The sequence below is a fragment of the Manis javanica genome, chromosome 11 (assembly GCF_040802235.1).
Source record: "Manis javanica isolate MJ-LG chromosome 11, MJ_LKY, whole genome shotgun sequence".
NCBI lineage: Eukaryota > Metazoa > Chordata > Mammalia > Pholidota > Manidae > Manis > Manis javanica.
In genome coordinates this window covers 80,794,083-80,819,911 of record NC_133166.1, presented here as the reverse complement: position 1 = coordinate 80,819,911, position 25,829 = coordinate 80,794,083, and the positions used below count along the sequence as shown (strand labels likewise).

At 40.4% G+C, this 25,829-nt stretch overlaps 1 protein-coding gene across 2 annotated transcripts in view; it reads left to right on the top strand.

The window, feature by feature from the left end:
* FMN2 (formin 2) overlaps window positions 1–25,829 on the top strand; it is a 321,858-nt gene that overhangs the window by 124,164 nt on the left and 171,865 nt on the right. For both annotated transcript variants that reach the window (XM_073216758.1, XM_073216759.1), the window contains exon 7: window positions 12,776–12,863. In XM_073216758.1, the coding sequence (XP_073072859.1) occupies window positions 12,776–12,863 (88 nt within the window). The remainder of the gene's footprint in view (window positions 1–12,775; window positions 12,864–25,829) is intronic.

Sequence of the window (25,829 nt, the reverse complement as noted above, 5' to 3'; positions counted from 1 at the left end):
TTTTAACAATATGAAACATTCAGATGTTATACTCACAATGTAATGGTTTTCCAATACTTAAATTCTAAATTTAGCTTGAGAGTTCCCAGTGAATTTTAAATGCCAAAAATCATACTGTTGAAGTTGTAGATAGAACAGATAACTAAAAACCAGATTTTTAGGAGGGATTTTGAAGATAAAAACCTAGCACATTTGCATGTCAGCAGATAGATGAAACATTGTTTTCTGATTACCAAGATAATTTGAAATGGTAAAGGGCCACATTATATCTTGCATATATTCTACGTGACAAAACTGGCTGAAGTGGCAAAAAGCTATAATCTAAGGCAAAGAATAGAAAAGAGAAGATGTGTACTGTTTTAAATTCTAGGAGTTTCAACATCTCTGCATGTTTTCTTTGCTTATGTGGAAAGAGAGATTTATGGTAGCTGGTTTTAATTAGAAAGCATTTTATTTTAAGAGGTGGTATTTATTTCCACTTATTAATCTGTTACCATAATATTTGTTTAGTAAAGTATGAAATTTAGAAATGCAACTTATTATAATAAAATTTTACTAAAATCCTAACATAATTCCATTTTTTTTCTTTCATATCAGTTTGTTTAGGACTAAACAGTCTAATCTTTTTCTTTTTCATTGTTTTGGTTTGCTTTGTTTTGTTTTCCTTTGTTAGTCAATATCATCCTAAATGCTTCAGTCACCTAAGAGAGAAATTGTTGCAAGTAAGGAATGGGACTTCTAGTTCTTTTAAACTTACCCCTTTAAAAGAAATATCAAAAAGCCCAAGATCTGTTCTTGTTTTCTTGTTCATGGATCCTGGTGCTGTATTTGATGCTTGTTATGTCAAGGATGCTGTGAGGTGTGTGTGTGTATGGTTAAGGGGCCCAGAGCAGGCAGAGAGGTGAGTGTATGAGTCAGACAGAGCTGAGTGGGAATTCTAGCCTGCCCCATGTTGTCACGGGTCTTTTGACAATTCTTCCAATCTGAGTATTGCTTTTTTCTTCTGTGAGTTAACATAAAGTAATTATTATTTTGGCAGGTGTGACTTGAGTGTGTTATATGCACCAAGCTGTTGGCATGTTTAATTATTCCATTCAACTTGAATTTGCTAGGACGGGCCTGTGGCTCTGCTCTTTCTTCTCAGTAGCCTGCATCCTAAGATCTCCCTGGGAGAGAAGAGGCAACCATAGATGGGGTAAATGTGACCCATCTTGTAAGCTAGGTAAATATCGCCCCCTATTTGAGAGTGCCTTTCTTAAAACATATGACACGTGTTTCTTTGAGTCTACATGCATTTGCTTTTTAAAGTGATGTTCTGTGTTTGATTGATTTCTGAGGTAACAATGATACATGATGGTATGTTAAATGACAACAGATGGTAGAGGGAGGTGTCGTTATCAAGAAACACTGAAGAGCTGGATGGAAGCAGTTTTCTTTTGGTGAGAAGATTTTCCACATACTTACTTGCATTTACTTGAAATTAAGGCTCTATTGAGTTGGAACAACCTGAGATATGGAACCAGGATGTTGGACTAAATGAGAAGAAAAGCAGGAACCAAAAAGAAGATGCCAGGAGAGCTTGAAACATGTAATCCATTCAGTCAAGAACAACCCTCAGATTTTCTTAGAACCAAGAGACTCAGCTTTTTAAATTCAAGTCTAAAATTCATATTAAGACAACCAAGTGAGAGAAATCGCAAGACAGGAAGAGCGCACACAGGCTCTTTTTGGTAACCTTACCAACTTCCACAGCTTGCCATCTCCCCCTGCGGCTGTCTCTGACTCAAGGACAGGTCTGGCAGGGCAGGTAGCTCCCTGTGCACTAGGTTGACACCTATGGCTAGAGGTTCATATGGGACCAAGCGAACAAGCAAAGAAACCTTGTCAGAAGGCACTAGGCTTTATTTTCAAGGTTGACTTCTAGATTCTTAATCAGTGAGAGATTCAAATATCTCACCAATTAGCACACTGTACCTGCTTTGCTTCCCAGATTGTGCTGGGGCTGCCCAAGTAGACAGGATTGTCTGGTGCCAAACAGATAGTCTGGAGATCTTGCTCCTGGACATGGTCAGTGTCAATACCTCCTCTGGTCTGCAGGGCCCTGGAATGCTGTGGGATGCCTGTGAGGCCAGCCACCCTGCCCTGAGGCTTAACATTAATCGGAATAGGAGAAGGTGGTAGTGTAAATAAGACTGCAGTCCTCCTTAGTGGTGTGGGTGGACTAAAAAAACATGATAACCTCTTGCTCTGCAAAATCCCAACAAGCATTCTTCACTTTTGAGTGTAGACTAGTTAAGATTTAAGATGTTTGCGGTTTTCATGAAATAGTATCAGGCAGTGCAGAGAAGGCTTTCAGTTCCTGGTGCTCATTGGATCAGAAATCTAGAGGCAACCCTATCTTTCCATCGTTTAAAAATTTGAACCTACATCAAAGTTATGGGATGACCAACAGTATGTCTAGAGTCCTTAGAGAAACAGTACTTTGAATATTTGTTAGGGGATGGGGATTCGCCAGTGTGTGGGTCTCTCTTAATTCTAGAATTTACCAAACTTTATTTGGTTTATTCCTATCACTTTCTATTATTGCTTGTCTTCCTCCCGTTAGAATGAGCTCAAGTCTTTTATAGCATTATAAAATGTACCTGCTAGTTATTGGATTACTAAGCACCAACACCCTGCATTTGCAAGACGTTTTATGTTTTAAAAGTATTTCATGTTAGTATTTGATTGCCTCAAGGCATGGGAAAGTTGCGTATGAATTATTAACTGTCTTCTGCAGATAGGGAACTTGAGGTCTGCTGGCTGAAGAACTTGTCCAGAATTACATAGCTGCCAATTTAGGCAAAGACACAGACTGAAATGTACATCTTCTGCCTCCACACGGAACAAGTCATTGGAAATTCTGAGTCTGGGAGTTACACACTCTGCATCTCCTTCCATTCCTAAGTCTCATGTTTAGTTTGGTTTTACTATTTCATTTATGCTCATATTCTGTTAGTTTCTCACTAGAGTGTCCTTGGCTGCTTTTTGTGTTGCTTCTTGATACACACTTGGTGCACTGCCTTGTGTTCTAATATCTGTGTGAGAAACAGCAATTTTTAACTTCCATAATTCTGCTTCAGAATTTACTTCTACCTAATCTCTGTAGTTGACTCTTCTTATCTTAACCTACTCAGAAGGATTTGCCTGATTGGATCTGGCCACTTATCCCTCTAATCTAATATTTGGTTTCCAGTAAAACCATGCCAAGCCATTTCAGAGGAAAGCAGTGCTCTCTCCCTGACCAGGAATTAGGAAACAAAACCTTTGCTACTCTGCATTTAGACCATGAGTAAGTTATTTAGGCTCCTGCTTTGGTGTGTGATGTCCCTGATTATAGGAAACAGCAAGAAACTTCAAGTTGTCTGTTTATTGGACATTTAATATGGAGCCTTTGGATTTATCAACTTAATTATCTAGTATCCCATGTATTTTACCTAAGTAAAATACTTACTTTTTTTTAAAAAAAGTTCTGAATTAACAACAAAACACTATTGTTGTCTGATTAAATATTTAAATGTGGTTTTGGTTACTTTCATAATTAAAATACAGTTCACATCGATTTTCTGCTGTTTTGACGTGACTGAGGCAAGTTATATAAATTCGGTTCTTACAGAGTTTTATTGGAGAATCATGGATCAACAATGATTTCAGCACTTCCTTTTTAGTGATTCCTAAGTCTGCATCAGCATTAATTGTGGAATTTTTTTTAAATGCATATTCCAGGGCTTCATCCTAGAGAAATATGACTTTTCACCATGCAGAGCAAAAACTTCTGTTTACAAAGCTACCTATGTAATTCTGATGTCCAGACAATGGTGGGAACCATTTTTGGAAGGTTATGGGTGGTGGGGCTTCTGAGATGAGCAGTACAGACAAAGCTCATTTATTCAGCAGACATGCATGTTATGACAGCCTCTGTCTGGAGGTGCTCGTAAGAATTCCCCCATCACTCTGTGGTGTGTATACTATACTAGGAGAGTGCAGTCTTATGACAGCAAGGAGGTGGGTCCTAAGTCAGCCCTGATCAGGCTTGTGTGGGAGGCGGGGAGATGTCTGGGGAAAGCTCCCTAGATAGAGGAAGGAGACTTAGTGTTCCTGCCTGGGGAGTAGTCAGAGAGTATCCTCTGACAATGGAAAATAGAGCAGAAAAGTAAGGAGCCACTAAGTGTTTGTTAGGCTGACATGATGACAGCAGCATTCATAGGATGTTGGTCCAAGAGAAGGATAGGGGCCTGGAGGCAGACGACTTCTCACTATCTGGTGAGGTGATGAGAATTCACACCAGGGTCCCAGAAATGTAAAGAAAGATGGGAAGGGAAGAAAAGGAGACATGTGGGACTTGATGTATGAGTAGATATGGGAAATGAAGAGGAGAAATGAGTGGAAGGTTTCCACAGAGACCTGCTGGTCTCCCTGACTGAGACAGGGCTGTGCAATAGAGCTGGTGGGCCAAGCATGATGAATTTTCCATGCCTTTGCTCCAGTGTGTAGCGGAATGCCTATACTTGGTGGACATATTGGTTAAAATACTGATTTGGCTGCTTCCACAATGACTTACAAAAGATGGAAAGTTAATTTCCCTCTTCCATGGAAATGTTTGGCAGGTGAGTGTCAGGGCTCTTCCACCATGTTGTCCAGGGGTTCATTCCCAAGATCTTTTGTTGCCTCACTGCCCCCAGGTTATGTTCTGGTTGAGGATGGCTCACTTCCAGGAACTGTCTTCAAGCCTAAGGGAAGGGAAGAGGAGGTGGAGAGCAAGAAGGTTCCTTTGGAGGCTGAGTTTTATTGCCCCCTACCTCCCATCATCTATCACTGGGTCACATGGCTACACCTGTAGGAATGAAGTAAGCTGTGAAAAATGTTAAGTTAGCTGGCCAGCCCGATGCCCAGTTAAAGAAGTTCTGTTGCTAAAAAGATGAAGAGGATTTCATGGCATTAGGTCTTAAACACGGGACCTGGTTGAGTTTTCTTGAATCAATGTGCTTAGTATTCAGTCACATTGAGTTGAAGGAGGAGGGAAGACCTGCACATAGAAGTGCCCAGGGGTAAAGATAGCACATAGTAGCTCAGAAGTGTGAGCTCTCCATACAATATAAAGTGGGGAGGCCCTTTAAAAGGCTCTGGGTGTCCTTGTTAGACTATAAAGGAAATAAATTTTAAGAAAGTGAAGGGTCTTGGAGGACTTAGACATTGTTGGTATGACGTGGAAGGGAGAGAATCAGGAGAGTAATTGGAAAAGCAACTATCTAAAGACACTGAAAATATTGTTTCCTGAGGCAGGAAGAGAAATGGCAAAATGTGGAAAGGGTAAAAAGTTAGAGGACAAAAATCAAAGATGTAGGGGCTGTGGGGTATGTGTGAGGGGAGAGGGCTGACTGTCGAGCAGGACGAGACAGTCAGCTGAGGTTTATAGCTTGCCAGCGGTAGGGTTCCTTCAGAGCAGAACATCATATGGCCAGTCTATAGAGGGAGTGTGGTCCCAAAGGAAACTGCTCAGGAGACATGTCGTAGAAAAAAGCTTCTAGTAAATGTATGGAAATAAGTCCATGAAACTGTTGGTAGCGGTTGTATTTGAGGGATGATATTATGATGGATTATTTCTACTATTTTGATGCAGAAATTAACATTTAAAAAAGAATCGTAATGTCTGATACCTTGAACTGGGTGATGTTTACATAGATCAGAACTCATTGGGCTGCACACCAAGATTTGTGCATGTATTGTGTGTACCTCAATAAAATCAGTAAATCACAACAAGACCATAAAAAGCAAAAACAGAGAAGATCAGGTATGATTTCTATAAACGGCATAAAAAGATGATGCTTCAATTTCTATAAATAACTTTATTTATGTTTGTTTTTGTAATCAGCCAGTAGAGTGAACCACATATGATAGGAAAGTTCAAAACCAGTCTAAAAGGAAAGGATTTTGAAGATGTAGTGTTTTAATTCTCTGGTGTATGGCTGGGTGGTGGGAAGAAGAATCTCCCTAAACTCTGGGATCTCTTGTTCTGGCAGCTGTGTTACATCATCCCTCTAAGTATACTTCTGACTTGTTTTGCTTATACTGTCTAATAGGGAACAAATTTGGCATGCAGCTCTTGTGTTTTTTTTTTTAATTGACCCAGAAGTGAGGTCTGTGTAGCAGCTCAGGAACCTCTGACACAGACGCCACCCTTATCTTCCTTTAGTTTCTGAACTTAAATAAAAAGGAAATCTAGGTCCAAGAAAAAAGGGTTTAGTAATTTGTCTGACGTTGTTAGATCTTACTGATGATGAAATGCAAGCTACATAGGCAATTGAAAATTTCTTAGTAGCCACATTAAAAAATTATTAAAAAGCAATCTATGAGTGTTTAGTGAATGTTAATAATATATTTAGTACAGAGTATATAAAATATTATCACTTGGAAAAAATCAAGGAGCTATTTTGCGTTCTCTTTAAAAAAAAAGAAAGCCTAGTCTTTTAAGGCTGCTTAGTTCAAGTGCCCAATTTGCCACGCGTGCTAGTTGGTCATTTTTGGAAGGCACAGTTCTGGAGAACTGATAAGTAATCTTTTGTTCTCTGCCCATTTTAATGTTGACACTAGTCTGTTGCTTGTAGGGCTACCATTAAGGAGTTCATTCCGGATTTCTCCCTAATTTTAATTGTGGGAGTGATACTGGCACTAGTGCCAAGAGGCATGTTTAGTAAATTAATATTACATTGCTCTACTCTTTGACTGTTAGGTGCTAACGCAAGTGAATGGGGACCTAGGAACCTTCCTTTGCTTCCCAAAGTGCTTGGCTTTCACTTGGAGCTGAGATTGCTTGATTATATGTAAAATCACTGGTGGGCAGATGTGTGAAGAGCAAAGTTTATCTCACCCTTAACGGTTTCTTTCTGTAAGTTGATGCTGGCTTCACTATCCATGGTTTACATTGTGATGGTTTGGGGACTATCAATTAAGGAAAATTGGTTTTGGCAGAGAAGAGGTGTTATTCTCTTGTCACACTAAACTTAGGTGCTCCTTTGGAAAAACAAAACAAAACAAAACATATATATATATATATATATATCTTTTACTTCATGGCAGTGTGTTTGGGTTACCTCTTTACTCTTATTGTTATAAAGAATTATTGAATCTTTGAAAAAAGGTTAACATACATTTCTGAAGGAGTAAGTGATAATTCTTTTAAGTATTTAAAAAATTTTTTTACCCTTCAGTTCTTTTTTCTATAGCATATATTCAGAGGTAAAAAGGAATAGTTCACCTAAGGTGATCAAATTACTGCTTTTAATTTGTTTTTCTTTAAGGTAAAAGTTGTTGAATTACTCCTGAATGTGTTGTCCTACATCACTTACCTTAGTTTCTTCACATTAAATTTTTTTCTTATTTGTTTTAGAGGAATAATCTGTGATTTAGAAAGGTTTTGCCGTTGGATATGAGGCCCTGCTGAGCACACTCTGTGGGGCAGAGGCAGCAAAGCAGAGTGGCCCTTCCCCCGGCCCACTGGGTCCCGCCGCCCCACCGCGTTCCGCCCTGGCTGTGGCCCTGAAACTGTAGGGGAGGCGGGGGGAGCTATGAGGAGGTTTGGAGTCTTCATTATCATTCTGGCCCGGCTTGCGCAGGGCCTTGTCTCATCAGGCTGCCATAACAGAACACCACCAATGAGGCGGCTTATGAGCAACAGAGGTTTATTTTTTGGTTCTGGGAGGAGTCCAAGGCGACGGCCCTGGCCGACTGAGTGTCTCCTGAGGGCTGCTTCCCGGTCCACTGGTGGCTATCATTTTGCTGCGCCCGCCATGGCCGAAGGGATGAGGGGTCTCTCTGGGGTCTTTTTTGTAAGGGCACTAATTCCATTCATGAAGGTTCCACCCCTGGACCTAATCACCTCCCGAAGGTCCCACCTCCTAATACCATCACGGTGGGCATGAGGTTTCAACATACGAATTTTGGAGCGTGCAGACTTTCAGTATCTAGCACCTGAGCACTGACCTTTGTCCTGGGAAGTGCTTTGCACAAGTGCTTTTAAATCATCCTGGTGAAGGACCACTTTTTAAACCCCTAATCCATTATCTTCTGATACTTTTGTGAAAGTATAACATGTGAATTACTAGAAAAGGGAAACTAGAACCCACCCTATCCTCTGCTCTGCCACCCAAAAAACATACAGATCTAGATTCAACAAGATGAAACATTACTCCATCACAGTGCTGTAACATTTGCTCTCAGTTTCTCTTCGTATTAATCTCTCAGTGGACAGGTAGCACTCTCGCTTGGCAGCAGCCTCTGGTCCATCCACATTTTGGGCAGGCAGCACTGTTTCACATCTGCAGTAACCTTCATAGCACCACTCTGTGAAGTGTGTCCTGCATTTTACAGACCAGGACCCAAGGATATGCCTGGAGCTGGAATTCTGGCCTAGAGTTGCAGCTCACCCACGGGGGTCTCTGTGATTTTGGGAAAGGTGTCCCTTCTCTGAGCTGGCTGGCTTCCCCCTTCCACTCTATATGCTTGTGGAGACCCCAAGCTGAGCTGTTGTACAATGTGATCCTTTTGCATGTAGGGAGTGGGCAGTGGAAGGAAAAAGGGAGTGGAGATTGAGATTGTGCATTTTCACAGACTGGTATTCGGTAACTCAAATTACCGAAAATTGCTAGTTTTCAGTATTTCTAGTGTAAGCTGTACTCAAGCTTTTGAAGTACCTATTACTTTAATTACCATATCATGTTCTGGGACTCCCATTAGAAATATCCACATATGGTATTGGATATCCAGGTGATGGGAGTTCAGGATAACACAGAAAAATTAATTATCTGTGTTAAAAAATAAAAAACATGTGTGCATACATGACCATTATTTTTATTGTCTCTATCATCACACTTCTGTGGGTTCTCAGTACTGGCTTAGTTTATAAATAAAGTGAAGAAATAAAAAAAAAATAGGGCCAGTGGAAGAAGACCAAGGATATTTCCTTGATGCAGTAGTTGTTCAGATCAATAATTAATGTTAATTTTAAACACATGTCCAGTTATACAGCCCAATTATTTTAATTATATTAGGGTCCTGAAAGTTTGAACTGGGGCCATATGTGTGGTTTAATTCTCTCGCATGGCCTTCTGTTGCACCTGGTCAAAATAAATGTGTCATTGGTCATGTAGAGTGCCCGGGAGCAGAATTTAAAGGTAGAAATCATTTGCAACGACTGAAAAACTACTCTGAACTAATAGGGGTTTAGATTTCTTAGGAAATTACATGGCAGTAAGGAAAGATTATTAATTCTTTTGTAGAAGTAAACTTGATAATGAAAAGTTGACTTATTTTGTTTTTGAGAAAATATTTAAAATGCTTTGCTCAGTATTTACCTTCTTACAGCTATTGTTATTGCAGCGAATATACTGCTAGGTATATTTCTATGAGTGTCAAGTGCATTGTCATGCTGAATATCCACTATGGCTTTTTGAAATTGATGCTGCTATTTTTTTTTAGATGAGGAAACTGAAGCTTTAGAATGGAGTCATTTTTCCAGAAAGTCCCACCAGACCTAGGAATCAGAATTTGCATTTATAAAGATCCGGGATGATTAATGTACATATTAATGTTTGAGAATTACTGCTTTATTTTACACAGTCCATGTTCATAATCCCTACGCAGTCCCTCCTCTCAGGGGAGTCTAATATAAAAACTTTTTTAAAAGTATTGGTTGAATCTGATGTCGATTTAGATAGATTCAAAATAATTCTCTTTTCTGATTATATGTACTAATTTTGTAGATTTCATATTGGTTAATTCTGCATTTTACATTTTTCAGCTAAGTGTTTTGAGATTATCTTGTAAGGGTCAACTCTTTCCATTGTATCTCTGGTTACTGGATTCTAAGAATGTTCTAGTTTGATAGCTTCAGGTTCTTGTTATCCAGGGTGTTTTAAAAAAAGGATAAACAATGACCGTGGTTCCTAACGTAAATGTTCAGTCACTCTAGGGAACTGTGGAGGATCCTTTTAGACATCTGCCCTTTCCTGTATATATGGCTTCTGGCATATGATAGATAATTATTATTCCTACCTATGATCTTAGGCATTAAAATGTAAAATACAGTTTGTAATCAAGTTCATTTGAATTATAACAGGAAAAGCAAGTTTCAGGTATAAACTGTGAGGCAGCCCCGTGACCTTTTAAAAGACTAATACTGGAACACAAGCCACTTAGGTTTACAAAACAAGGGAGTGACATGTAACTGTTGGCACTTTTAAGCGTGCTAGTTGGAAGTCACTTTGGAGAATGGACAGGAAGAGATGAGGCTCATCAATGATTCTGTAATCACTTGGAAGGCTTTTAAAAATGCAGATGGATGCTTTCTCTGTCCTGATTTTCTGCTTAGTAGGTTTCCAGGGCCCAAAATGTTTCATTTGTAAGTTCCCTGGTGATGATGATACATGCTAGTCCAGGCAATGCTCTTTGAGAGCCACTGGTCAAATGAAGGGTATTGTCCCTTCCTTGGGATACTCTCAGAAACGACTGGAGGTTTTGTGATTGGTCCTTCTGAGAGTATTTTGTTGCATTCTCCACCCCATCTCTGCTGGGAACCAAGAATGCTATTTTTGCTATTAAGAATATTGTCTTACTCTTGGACTTAATGTGACAGCTGGCCACAATTATTTTATTAGTTTCCTGGTTGACCCAATTTTGGCAGACCAGTTAGAAATCTTTTGCACCAATCTGTGAAATATATAATATAGAAGTAAACGCTGACAAAAGAGTTTAGGAGGAGGTGGAATCCAAAGGTAGGGAGGAACCACAACTGACAGGACTTGTTACCAGAGTGGGTTATGTGGGCAGAGGAGAAGTTGGCATGGAGATTGCTTATTTTGGTAGGTGGATGGAAGACAGAGGTGCCATTGTCTCAACATACATCGTACAAGAGGACAAGCTGGACAGGTTTTGGGGCAGAACTGATGACAAGTTTGGCTTTAGACATGTCAAGTGGAGATTTATGTGGGTGATTTAAGTGGAGATGTTTGTTCAGAAAGAGGGATACTATGGATTTGAAGATGTAGGTGAAAGGATGCAGTTATAAGTGTAGGCATGTATGTTTACAGAAGGCAAATTTAGATCATAAGGTGAAGAAAACTTGGAGGACAGAACTCTGGAATATGGTCATTTTAAGGTGAAATCAGAATAATTCACCTTACAAAGGCCTGAGAAGGACTGGCAGGAGCCCAGGAGAGCTCCTTTAAGGGTGTGATCGACATGTCACACTGCAAGAGAGTCAGATGACACATGGATTCAGATGTGCCCATTGTATTTAGGAACCAGTAGATAGGAAACCTTAGTAAAATAGTTTTGTCAGATAGTCCACATTGCATTTATCTTAGGTTAGAAAGTGTCTTGTAAGACAGAATACCTGCCTTCTGTTTTTCTGACACTACTATCTTTTCACCTCTGAGGAGGAAGGATAACATTATTGATAGAAATACTTGACATATGAATGGATCCATATTCAAGTTCTAAGCTATTTTTTAGCTAGAATCTAATAAAATGTTTTAGGGACACATTACAAATAAAAATGTGTATATTGTTTTGTCTTTGGAGGAAGCACTACTGCTTGAGGGGTATTGTCCCTTCCTTGGGATACTCTCAGAAACGACTGGAGGTTTTGTGATTGGTCCTTCTGAGAGTATTTTGTTGCATTCTCCACCCCATCTCTGCTGGGAACCAAGAATGCTATTTTTGCTATTAAGAATATTGTCTTACTATTGGACTTAATGTGACAGCTGGCCACAATTATTTTATTAGTTTCCTGGTTGACCCAATTTAAACCCAAAAGAAAGACAAGGTCAACAAATGTGAGAGCTGTTAGGGCAGCCGTCACTTCTGCTAGTTTGACTCTAACCTCTTTGCCTTTTCCTCCAGTGTTTTTCTAAGCAGATTTATAACAAAACCCTGAGAATAAATAGACATTGCTATCCTTCACAAAATTGGGACATGGGATAATAGTGTCATCAGCAGGATTTATCAGTGGTGTGTTGGTGTCTGGAAAACATAGTTTAAACATGTCTGTTCAATAGCAGCATGCCCACGTCTGCTTTAGGAAGCTCCTGATGGGCTGTGTGGACTAACTGACTCTTCAGGACACTCTGAAAAGCTGGGTTTAAGATTGAGCCAGCAAAGCCCTTTGGACTAGATGCTTGTATCCCACTATCAAACAGTTGGAAAGTTTCCCCATAAATGGATGCTAAATGCAGAATGGTAGGGACTGCTAGGAAAATAGCTTTCTAAAAGACCTGAGTAAAAGCACATTTTCTACTTTGTGGTCAAACCGATCTGATCTATAAGATTCTCTGTGTTTGCACATTGCCTTCACTTTTGGACCAGTGTTTCAAGGCTCTGCATTAAAAAAAGGAACCCTTTTTAAACTCAGGCTGCAAATTATTAAATATGTAATTGTTATTTTACAGAGACTAGATGAATTTTCTAAGCTATTAGAAATTCTACTTGTTTGCACATCAACATCAGGCTCTTGAAAGACTGGCAAAGAGCAAGGCATTGGGGCTGATGGGGGATGCTGCAGAAAGTGTGGTTTTTGATGTCTGATATGACACCCAAAAGCTCTATTCAGATCATTTTTGAGTACTTGAAATAATGACTTCAAGTTATTTTTTTCCTCACTTAGGATTAAAAAGAACATGCTATTGAATATATCATTGGAGTGCAAATTAACATTTCCCCTTTTCCTTTCTTTCTTGAGCAGGTTGTCAAGTTATTAAGCAACAAAAGATCACAAGCTGTTGGAATATTAATGTCCAGTCTTCACTTAGATATGAAAGACATACAACATGGTAAGTATAAAAGTAAAAATTCAGCTCTGCTGAAATTTGGGCTAAAGGATATGATGTTCAGTGGTAAAGTTATTTCAGGCTTGGAGTTTCTGTTTATATTGAGATTTGTATTTATCCTGTACATGGTAACAAAGTTTCTCCCATGGTTGTTTCCTGGGGGGTTATAATTACTGGTAATTTGGCTTTTGTATTATTTCCATATCTTGCTAAGAGCCTAATTCTCAAGGAATGTATTTAGTTTGCATTAATAAATAATTTTTAATTCATAAGAAGTACTAGTCCCACTGCCCTGTACTAATTAGACTCTATCTGAGGTATTTACTTCTGAATGCCATGCTCGCAGAGTGACTGGTAAACATTGTGAGAGCCGGGTAGTGGGGCACAGCTTAGGCATCAGAAATACCTGGAGAAGATACTCCACAGGAGAGAAAAATACATTGTGACTTGAGCCTCAAGTATTTGATGAGTGAATATAAATAAGACAAAGTAAACCTAAAATTTTCTAACAGATTGGCTTCAAACAGTGTAGGAATTACAGGAAAGCTTGTTTTGGTTGTTTTAAGAATATTCTCAAGATTAGAGATGTCAAAGGGTAGCTTGGATGGTCATCTGTAGTGATTAAATAAAAACTCAAAACTTGTCAGGAGGCTGAATGATCATTTGTCTCAGATGTCTTTAAAGCACTGGATGCCCGAAAAGCATGCTGTCTTAGTCCTGTTCTGAGACACTGAGATGCTGAAAGAATGGAAAGCGAATTTATTATGTATGACTTTTTAGGGTGTAAAACTGGTCCCTCTTGTTTCAATGATTTGGGAACATGAAAATATAAACCCATGGGCTTTTCTACACATAGAGAGATTTAATTATCTTTTCTAATAACCATCAAAGGTAGTTTCAAATTATTCTTGCCCATTTATATTATTGTTGGTGATCCAGACATATGGAATCAGTAATTTTATTGTTTATGTTGTTTATGTTGTTCTTTTAATTTATATCTTTAACCAAGCTTATAAAGTATTTTCTGTGTTTGGAATTATGGTGATTTTTAACATTTTCTAAGTGGCTTTAATACATGAATTGACCACTACAATTGGCAGGTATGTTTATGCCATGTCTTCCTATCACATTTATGCTGATATGAATTAAATTTATATTCAGAATGTCCCTTAAGCTGTCCAGAGCTTTAGAATAGATTTAAAGCAGATTGAATTATCCAGCAGAATGCCAGCTTACCTATTAAAGGAATATGGTTTCAAGTATAGCACAGACCTTGTAAATCATGAAAATATTTAACTGGCTTTCTAGCTTACATCTTTATGAATGTGGATTCTGTGTGTTAGGCTTAAAAATATTGTGTGGAATAATTCATAAATAGCACATGCTTGGTTATACCCTGTCGATGAGTAACTCTTAATCACAACTTAAGTTTTCATTAAACTGTTTTGATGGTGAGGAGACTTCCTCAAACTGAAGCTTTGGGGGTTAGTAGTCATAGAACAGGACATCAAGCCTGGCGCCAAGGAGTACTTGGCGTTTCTAAAGCTGGCAGATGTAGCCCAGTTAAGTCATAGGATGAAATCTGAAAATAATGATACGGTCTTTTCCTTCAGTCAAATATGCAGCCCGGATTGAGTTAATAATGAGAACCTCATGAACAAAGGAGTCCGCCTAACATCTGTGTCTGTGGTGAAGCCAGCGAGAGTTCATTGAAAATTTGCTAGCTTAACATGCCATGCTAACAATAACATGGCATGAACGTCAGTAGTTGAAGGGTCACACAGAATTATGCATAAACTTTATCCTATTAGGATGTGAAGTGATTGCTTGAGTCGCCTTGAAACCCTGCACGTTGTTTTTTAAAAAAATGTCCACCTTAAAACCTGAAGAAGCATATAGTATGCCTTGCAGTGAATGAAGTCCTGCTCTGCCTCAGCGTGTTGTCTGCAACTGTGATTTACCTGAATTGCTTATAGCCTCTAGAATAAACTTGACTTGTATCAGGACATGCCTCTACTGAGAAATCCACAGAAGCATAAACATCGATTTTGGATGTAGAAGCAGCCACAAAATTTATCCAGACCTCTGGGGTCGTGTTATGGAAGAACAAACTAATCCTTGCTTAGTGGTCAGGTTTCCTGCTCAAGGCCACGGAGCATGTTACTGGGACAGACCAAACTTACAGCCAGTCCTCTTCACTGTCTGTGTTCTTCTCATACCAATGTGCCCCCCCTCCAAGATTGTGCTGTTCCTGCAACCAGCTTCCATGTCTTTAAAACAGAGTATACATAATATTGTCAAAAAAACAAACAACCAGAAATTGCTTCCTCTTCTTCCTCATCAAAACTCTAGAAAAGTGTAAAGTTGAGTTTACTTTGTAATATTTCCATTTTAAAATGCTGTGTTGGAGGAATTGATGTGGAAGGTTTGGGTTACAGGTGCCAAAAGTCTAGTCATGGTCTTGCCACCATATCCACTGGGCACCATGTCATGCTCAGACTGGAGGGTGAACAAACACAGGTTACTTCCCAAAGAAGCACATGTAGGTCCCTGGGTGTCACACAGAGTCAAAGGGCAGAGAGCGGAGATGGGATTGGTTTCTCGACTAAGTTTACTATGTGACAATAGAGATGAGGCAGTCCTAAATAATTAAATGTGCATGCATATGTGTGTGTGTGTGTGTGTGTGTGTGTGTGTAAAGGTTACAGTAAAGGTCTGGGCTTCTGGAATGCAGCTGTGAATATGTATGGTAACTATCCTGCAGGTTACAATAATTTTTCCCTGGGAAGGATGAAACTGTGTGCCACCTCTGAATAAATCCACTTCCATGGTTTAGAATAATCTAAAGCCTAGGATGAAGGTACCTTTCAGAGAGGATTGCTGGTGTGGACTAGGGCTGGGGGCACTGTGGGTTTAGGATCCACTTAAATCAAGTTGAGGCAGCCCCTTAGGCTGTGCTCACTGCTTATCCACAGCAAGACAGCTCTGTTCTCTGGGTTTATAGCCCTTAGAGTCCTAATTGTTAAGAGTCTAGAATCTGCACTTTGGGCATGCCCTGAGAGTTTAGTATTTGGTCCATGGCCCCAGGAAGCTGTCAACAGAAAGTTCGGATTTGTTGAGATAAGTGCATGCCCAAAAGGCTAAAGCAGTTTCTGAGCTGGCTGACTTTTCTGCACAGCTTCTTCTCTTGTTCAGCCTGGTAATTCCTATCTCATCAGCTCTCTGATGCCTTTAAGATAATATTACGAATATATTTTATCCAGCATTTTGAATTATTCTCAATGGGAGGATTGATTCAAATCATCTAGCCTATTAGTCCCAGAGAGTGGTATTAGGAGAGTATCTGAGTATGTTGTAGTTTAGTTTTGTGAAAACAGAATTTTCTATGCAACAACAATCCATCCATGTTTCAGGCATCACTGTGGTATTCACAACTCTCAAATCCATTCTGGTAGCTAATAGTAGTAGCTGCAAAAGAATTTCAAATTTCCTAAGACTCAGCTGTACCCCCCATAGTGTCCCTACTAGGTAGAGTGGCCACATAATTTATCATCTAAACTGGGACCTTTGAGAGTGGAAGGGGTGCAATTAATAATATTTCCTGCATAACAGGTGCAAAGTGGGCATTCTCTGGCATGCCTATAGGAGGAGAGCTCTATTGCCAGGTCAACCAGAAGCATGGTCCTGATGTAATTCTCCATTATATGTAGACATTTATTAAACAAATATTTATTGGCCAGCAAGAACTGAACAGTTTGGAAAGCCTGCTTTGTAAACCTGAAGCTGTCCAGCTCTCTGTCCTTATAGCTACTTTCACTGATATTTTGTCTGAAAGGTTAGCTCCAGACTGGTGCAAACAGACTCCAGGGGTACAGGTCTTTTGCCCTTATAGTTTGCTCCAGGCAACTAGAAATGTAACTCAGCCAGTGGCTATTCCCGGAACTATTTAGGCAGTAAGCCCCAGGCAGCCTTCTTAAAGATCTAAGCTGTAGACCCCATTAGGGATGGGCAGGAGTGGATGGAGCCTCTCTCAGAGATTTTGGTTAATCCACGTCTTGTATCCTAGTTCCACTAATGAATGCCCCTTTCAGATATTAATATGCTAGTTAGCAAAGACACAGCTACTGGTCTCCATAGGGATAACTGAAGGCTTGCTAGCTGCCTCTGGCCTCTGGCCTTCTTAACACCATGCTGGCCCACCATCCATCCCTGAGCTGTGGGCCAGCTGACTGCCCTGGAGTTGAAGCTTTCACTAGCTTATATACACTGTTATATTCCCTCAGTACATGTATTTTAAAATAGATTGCAGATACTGTAGCCAGGAATACCTAAGAGGTATGTAATGATCCCTCCCACCAAAATAAGTTTCACGATCCACCCAGGTTGGCCAGACCAGAGTATCCATGGTTCACCCTTTCCTTTCAATGTCCATCCTGTCTAAACCTACTGGTATTGTGGAACTGTTGGGCAATGAATACTAAATGTCTTTGTTGAAATTTCTATCCTGTTTAAACATGATTTATCAAAACCATGTGTCCTGAAATTGAATGAGATAATTATGCAAACTACCCATTATTTATCAGAAATATAGTTGATATGGTCCATGAAACCATAGTTATTTTTATTTTGTGGTCTCTAAGCCTAATGATTGCTTTTTCAAACACTTCTTTATTTAAAAGAATATAGTTAAGGATCCCTTACAAGGACAAGAGCATTCTATTAGATTTTAATTGGATATTCCAGTGAAGTCTGTTGGTTTCTGACTCCATTCTGGAACCATCCTCATGTTGATGCCCTTGTGATATCTGTCATCCCTGCCCAGGACTCAGAACTGAGAAGGCATATCCTGTTGATTGTGTAGGAAGAAATTACCTAAGTTTGCGGGTTCTTAAAAAGAGGATTGCTTTTGACAAACAGGATACATATGCTAAGCTCCTTCATAATCAATTCTTTTTTTAGTACCCGAAGAGATGGAATTAAATATTGGCTTGAATTTTTAGCTCTCCCTCTTAACCTCTTCTTTCTACTATTATTGCTGATAGTTGTGTAAAAGCCACAAAAGGGGAGTTAATTTCTACTGTAAAGTAGAGGGAATTGAGACTTACAGATTGACTGCCTGGGGGCTTCACCCTATTAAGACCAAAAAAGCATCTGGTTCCTTTGACTCCTAGTTCAGTGCTCTCTGCAATGCGCTTCAGGATGAGAACCTGTGTTACATAATAAAATGAGAATATGCGAAACATATGTAAAAACAGATCTGGCTGAAGGGCATCACACTTTTGGTTACCAGTCGTTTTATTTTTTTTTGTAGTTGAAACATTGGAAAATATATATTTAGCAAATTTCATCAATTGCTTTAAGTGTCAGTTCATATGAATTTTCCAGTTGGCTCCTTGACTCTGTTCCTTAGAGAAATTAAGCAGATATTTTTCACATCTGTGACTTAAACAGAGAAAAGTATCTTAAAGTAAATGATTAATTAGTGTTGCTTGTTCCTGGTTGAACCAAGCAAAGGTAAAACAAAAGTTCTATAGAAGAGTAACCTGGACTAAGCCTATGAATTAACCAGAGCAGACTGTGATCACTTGTAATGGCACTGTGATGCTAGCGCATGGGTGTCCTGTGCCTCTCTTCGAGCTGTCAGTTGCTCAGAGGGTGTAGAGGAAAATACAGTATATTCCCCTGGCACATGCTTAGAGATGCTTGCTTTCATTCTGTCCTCGGGGAGCATAATCTGTATTCTTTGTTTCTCTACCATCTATATCCTGGGTTTTCTCTCTACTTTGGAAATATTTAGTGCATTTAGCTGTGATTGACAGCATAGGTTCTGAGGTCGAGCTGCTTGGATTTTGTACTGAACTCAGTGTTTGTGCCCCCCACCCCCCAAAGCCCTCATCCCCAATGTGATAATATTGACTGCCAGGCCTTTGGGAGATAATTAAGTTTAGATTAAGTCCTACCAGTGAGCCGGGATTAGCATCCTTCTAGGAAAGAAGGACAAAGCCTAGAGCTCTCTGAAAGCCAGGAACAGAGTCCTTACCAGCCTCCAGAACCATGAGAACCAACTTCTGTTGCTCAAGCCACCCGGTCTATGATTTTTGTTACAGCAACTCAAGGTGACAAAGACAGATGGAATCGCAGCCTGACCACTGGGCAGCTGAGTAGACTTGGGCAGCTCCCTTCATATCTCTGTTCCTTAGTTTCCTCATTAATACAAAGGGCTGTTAAATGAGTTATTTCCTGTGCATATACAGAACACATTAAGTACTCTATCAATATCTGTTGTCTTACTGTTCTGCATTTCTCAGAAAATGAGCTGTGTTTAAAGGCTCTGGAAGCGTCTGAAACTCAGCCTGGCCAACTAGTGAGGAGAGAGAACGGAAAGGTTCCTTCTGCCCCTGTTACTGCAAAGGGGTTCCATTACATGAGGCAGTGGAGGCAGTGGGAGGCAGATGCTGCTCCTCCTGATGGAGTTTGAGATGCGATGTAAGGGGGAAAAAGGGAGTTAAGTTCAAGGGGAGCCTCGTGGAGGCAGACTGGGTTGCTCTGTAACTTGGTTTTCTACCAGTGTTTTACTGAAATGCTGAATTAGTCCTGGGCTGTGTCCGTTTCTGTTTTCTGAGTGGAGATAAATAGACTTATTTATATTAGCCGCCCTTAGAAGTTGAGCATGGCTACATCTTTAGACTATGCTTTATCTGCAAGGAGAGCAATTTGTTTTGGAAACTTGAAAGGCTGGGGTCTCCCATAATTGTGTAGTTTCTTAATCGTTGTCTCTGTGTGTTCTGAGTCAGCCGCATTCCACATTCATCACTCTTGGCTCTGGGTGGCATGGGAAGGTAGTGGTAGAAAGGAGTTTGGCTTTGTTGGTGAAATGACTCTTAGGAAGGCACATGAGTAGAATCTAAGTAGAGATATGGACAGATGCTTCTGTTTCTCACTTTGATGCATTGTTTTCCTGACAGTGAAACTAGTTTCCAGACAAGTATAAGAACACTTCTTTAAAGATCTGGAAACACCCGTTCTGATGTGTAGGAACTTTGAAAGATGTTTTGTGGTGCGTCTTGTTCCATGCATCCTGATAGCCTATACGTGGAACTGTTCTTTCACCCAGTTAGTTGGGCTGCCACTGAATAATGTTTTTCTTATGAAATTTTTTACCAAACAAGCGGTAGATTACAAACTCCAGGTCTTTTTCATAGAGTTTCTGGTTTCATTCTTGGAGACACAGGCTTTTTCACTCACCTATTAGTTACCGTAAGAAAATTTATCCATAATCATTTGTTTATTTTTGTAATATTCTTAAAAACTGTGCTCAGTGTAGGCAATGTTGTTTTTCCCCAGTAGGTTTTCCCGTGTCTGGTTTCTTTATGAAACTCAAGTTTACAAGGCTTACTTAGAAATTGCTTCATGCCCTTTTTAAAAAAAAAAACCCTTTATTTTAAGTGTTTTCCTCACATGGGATATGAGATTTTAAGACCTGTTTATTATTATTTATTGAGACATTAAAAAGTCTAGTAAATGCTTTTGGGAGGGCCAGTGAATGGTTTGCATTGAAAGGTAAAATCATTTAGCATTAGAAATTTGAGGAGAAAGTGGACTCCATCCAGTGAGCTGTGTAACCTTTTCATCAATTGTGGCCTTGTCATGGAGAAAGTGCATGTGAAATAGGTACAGATAGGTACACTTTCATTAAAGTCTTCTTTCAGAAACTGAATATCTGAATGTATTTTAATTTAAAATATAAATTCATTACTTGGAATTTCTTATAAAAAGAAAGACCTCATAAATCATTCTAAGTCACACATAGATTATTAAATCAAGATAAAATGAATTATTATACATCTTTCATTACAGGCTCAGCAAAAAAAAAAATCTGAGTTGAGCTTAGCTTATATTTTTATGACATGGTTCCACAGTTGGACTTTCCGATTATACTTTCACGGGAAGGAGAAACACAATATCTGAGGCTGTTCTGAAACTGTGAGCTTTGGGTGTGGGTATTCTTTTCTTTCATTGTACCTACTGTCTGAATTATGTATCAAGTATTTGTGGGTTCATTTTTGCTGCCTGTCTCCCCCATGCCCTTTCCCTGGGATTGAGATCTGGGAAACCTGGACACGGAGCCCACTGCAACTCGGCTCTGGGCATTTCCCTTATAATGCTGCCACTGCTCTGTGTGCTTACTGGGCAACTGTGGGTCCGGGATTGCTCAGGACCATATGGAGCATGTGTGAAGGTTGAGGCCCCAATTTGAGCATACAGTGAGTGCATAATGTTCACATCAGCTATGTCCCTTGAACCACTGGGTGTTAAAAGTATGGCTTTTGCAGAAATATTCCTTTTGCATAATCCTTGAGAGGATGAGGATTTGGATTGTTATTTGGGGGAAAGAGAAAAGCCCTTTTGATAACTAGTCTCTTGTTTGCATTTCAAAAGGACTTCTTTATAAAGTTCTGTGTGTTGAGACATGTGCTTTTCAGCCCCGAAACGTGGCCATTCCCAAACGTGCTTTCTGGGCTTCCTTATGCTCTTAGAGGAAGTGAGCATCAGAGAGTACTAGAGGTGGGGAGAGGAAGACATGACCGGCTCTTTCCACATTTCCCTGATAGAGCTACCTGTGTCCAGTTCCTCCTGGGTATGTCCTAGAAACACAAATCAGTTATTCCCCTAAGCCCAGTGTGCTGAGACATCAGAAAAAATGGCTCAAACATCAAAGCTTTATTATGGCATGTTACCTTTGAGCATGACTGCACTAAAGATATTTCATGCTGATGACCACCCTGCATCTTTATGGTCAAATATGAATACAACAAGAGCTCTACTTTTCCCGTAGCACTTTTCAGTCAAGTACCTCTGAATATATCATAAAATTAATTGAATAATTTCAATCCAGTTCTTATTTGCATATGATTAAGGTATCAAATAATACGGAAAGCCTTGCAAAGAAAATCCACCCGTCCCAGCTCCCCGGGTGCACTTGGTCACTCCCACGAGAGACTGTCAGGCCATGATTTTCCCCTTGTTTGCATCACTCTGGAATAATAGCAGCCTCCTGTAAGGAAGTGGTGCAATTTAGAAGAGGCTTCTCTATCATTGTTAAACAGTGTGAGGTCTTTATGAATTAAGTTTTTGTAAAGAGAATTTCTGAAGTGAGCATGACATTCGAGTAGATTATCTGCAAGTTTCCTTGCAATTCTGCAATGTTGTGATTCCAAATTGAAGATTATATACAGTTGTTGATAAAAATAGTGATGGCCAACATATAGAGTCATGACTCTAGGGCCTGCAATAACTGTGAGGTAGGTGATGTTATTATAACCCCATCTTGGGGATGAAAAAACCGAGTTGTAGAATGGCAAAAGGAAGTTAACCAGCAAGTGGTAGGGCTGTGATTTAAACACAGGTGGTGTGGTCCCTGGGTCTGTGCTCTTAACCCTGGTGCTGTACTTTCTGAAAACTCTGAAATGTTAGTAATTGTATCAATGACTTAAGCTGGAAAAAATGATGCATGATTTTTTTCCTCTATGGTTCATAACTATAAAATCAGTTTCCTAGCCAGCTCCTACAGTTACTGTTCACAGCATTCTCTTCTGGCATTGTCCCATATAGGGAGCATGCACTTTTATACTGTGTGTGTGTGGTAGGGGTAGCGGGAAGGGAAGGAGTCAAGGGACACAGAGAGAAAAAGACTGCTGGGAGGGCTACACGGGGGTTCTTTGATGGATATTGGAGGGTTTGCTTTAAAATCCCTTCTGTTATCACCACCTGTCCTATCTTCTGTCAGTGCTGTGGCTCAGGTGAGGCTCAGATATGCTTTGCCAGAGAAAGCTTCAGGGTGGAGGGTGTCTCTCTCTATGGCCGATGTCTGCACCAGTTAGGACGAGAATGTATTCAAAGATCATGATCATCTCAGTGGCTTATTTTCACAGGAGTGTATGAGAGTGACCAACTTTACTGCTATAACCACTAGCCCCTGTCTGTCCTTAACGCACAGATGTCAATGTTGACATTAATATCAGGGGGAAATGATTCATTCATTCATTCTTTCATTCCACTGTCTTCTTTCCTTCCTTCGTTTATTTCTTCCAATATTTAACCATTCATATACTCAGATATTTACTCAGTACCCATTTGTGCCAAGCTCCAATCCTGGGACTGGGATACAAAAAAGAAAAAATATATACCTATGTGGAGTTTACATGTTCACATGCTAGTAGGGGAGAAAATAAAACAGCAAAATGTGTGATATGTCAAATGAAGTTGGTGCCTTGGAGGAAATAAACAAGCACAGGAAATAGAAATAGGGAGCACTGAGGGAGAGGTGAGCGAGGAGGCAGGGGAAGCCTCAGTGAAAAGCGAGTTCTGGAGGGTGTGAGAAAGGAAACCCACCCAGATCAGAGGGAAGAGCATGCTACAGGGAGAGCCAGTCAAGCACGAGACTGTCCTGGTGCTAAAGGACCAGCACATTGGTGAGTGTGTCTAGGGAGAGTGATCAAGAGGGTGAGAAGTTTGAGATGTTCTGGGGTAAATAATGAGGTCTTGCGGAGGGAGGAGAGAAGAGGACAGATCATGTAGGGCCCCGTTAACTTGGTAAGGACTTTGACTCCAAGAAAGATGAAAAGCTATTGGAGGGTTTAGGCAGAGGGGTTGTTAGTCTGATCTATGTCTTCAAGAGATTGCCCTGCTGCTGCGGAGGCAGGGGAGGAAGGCAGCAGGACCCCAGCGAGGCCGCCACAGTGGTGCAGATGCAAGGCAGTGGTGCCCTGGACCAGAGTGCTCGCAGCCGAGCTGGGGATGTGGTTGGATTTGAGTATGTTTTGAAGGTATAGGCAACAGCGTTCACAGATGGATTAGATGGAGACTGTGAGCAAAAGAGAGGGTGCCAGGATGTTTGGCCTGAGCTAATGCAAGGATGCCATTTCCTGCGAGGAGGAAAGCTGCAAAGGAGCAGATTTGAGAGGAAGCGCAGGAGTCCCATTTGGGGCATGTTACATTTAAGTTGCCTGTTAGACAAGTGAGTAGAGGCATTGGGACACCTGGAAATACAGAGAAGGGGTCAAGACTGGTGAAACAGAAAGGGATTCTTCAGCATCTGATGCTACTGACGCTGAGGGGCCAAGCGTAGATGGAGAAGAGCAGAAATCCACGCATCAAGCCCTAGAATTCAGCTTGAAGAGGTGGCAGAGAGAAGAGGATCAACCAAAAAAGACTGAGAAGTTGCCAGTTGAGGCAGAAGGAAAAGCAAGAGTACTTTGACTTGAAACCTGGTTAAGAAGGTTTCTCAGGGGAGCTGTGTCCGATGTTGCTGATGCATCGAGTTAAGCATGGTCATTGGGGGCTGGGACAAGAGCAGGAGGGCGAGGTGGGGTGGTGGAGGCCAGAGCCCTGTTTGTTTAGGAACGAATAGGAGGAGAGCATTTGGGGGAAGGCACGTGGAGTCGGAGTCTTCTCTGAGATGCAAGGCAGGAATGGGAGTAGTAGCTGATTGCGGAATTGGGGTCAAGACAGAGTGTTTGTAAGTTGAGAGACAGTATACCATGTTGTCTTAGCCATGTGGATGCTCCCTTATGAGTAGAAGAATTGAGCGTGTAGGAGAAAATGGTCATGGCTAGACTGATTGCCCTGAGAAGGGGAGAAGAAGTGGAGGGCTTGGTGGTGGCAGCACTGGCAGTCCATCCATGACAGCATTAGAGGGGGAAGAGTGCCCAGCACAGAGGCAGTGAGAGAATTGGTGATGGGCTTCTGGGGCTTCTCTTTAATTGCTTCTGTTTGCCCAGTGAAGTAAGGACAAGGTCACCAGCAAGAACCAGGAAGTTGAGGGAGGTGCTGGGTGTTTGTAAACAGGACAAAGGTTCTTTGGCAGAAAGGGAGAGCGACCGACTGGGAAATTGTAGTACAGCTGCTGGGCGACAGTGGAGGGCCCACTGAGGTTAGTGGCTGTGAATTTAAGAGACATCATTGTACAGTGGGTAACAGGGAGTTTTAACACAGGTTGACGTTTTGTCACTGTATTATGAAACTTCCAGGAATGCATGAAGGGATGAAAGGGTGTGTGCACACAAGACAGGGTATAAATAATGGTGCATGGTTAAATAAGCATGAGGGAGGCAGGTGAGGGACAGTACAAGGGGGTTGGGATCAAGGGATCGTGTGTCCTGGTGAGCTTGAAGGAGAAAACTTGACCCCACCTTGAGGGTTAGATGGATGAGACTTAGGGACTGCAGGTGAGCTAATCAACCGAGATCACCATGTAAACCCTTAATTTCTATTAATGCTAATTGTTGGTAGAAGATGCGAATCATTCCGAGGCATGCTTCCATGTTTACATCCCTTCTCCAGACTAGACACCATTTTCCATCACTGTGCTCAAGGCTAGGCTCTATGGAGCTATGCAATGTCTCACAAATGTAAGTTTTCATAACGCCCTCAGGATTATATCATACTTGAATCCACTATGATGCTGCTCAGAGTATGCTAGATGGGCTAGGAGTTGATCAAATAGAAAGTAAAACAAAGAGAGATAAATTTATATTGAGCCCATTATATATTTTTTTCTGTCTGGAAAGCAGGCAGAATGTCCAAGATTTCTTTATTTTTTTCTTTTACTCATCAAATTTGAGATTAGCTCACCAAGATAGTAGATAATTGCAAGTTGTTTTAAAATCAAATAGTGTATTTACATTATTTACATGGAGCAGTTGGTTCCATTAATTATTTCTTCCATAAAGAGAAACATAAATAAAATATGCATATAAAGATTATTTTGAAATATTTATGCCTATAGATAAGAGTACTAGTAACTAAATATAAACAGAAAATTTGTCATAATGGACGGTTGGGAACATTGAGAATTCATCATAGAAAAGCTATCTTCTATCATTTAGAAGACAATCAAATTGAGGATGATATCCAAGTTGACATTAATTATTTTCTTGGAAACAAATACATTTAATTCTTATTTTAAAA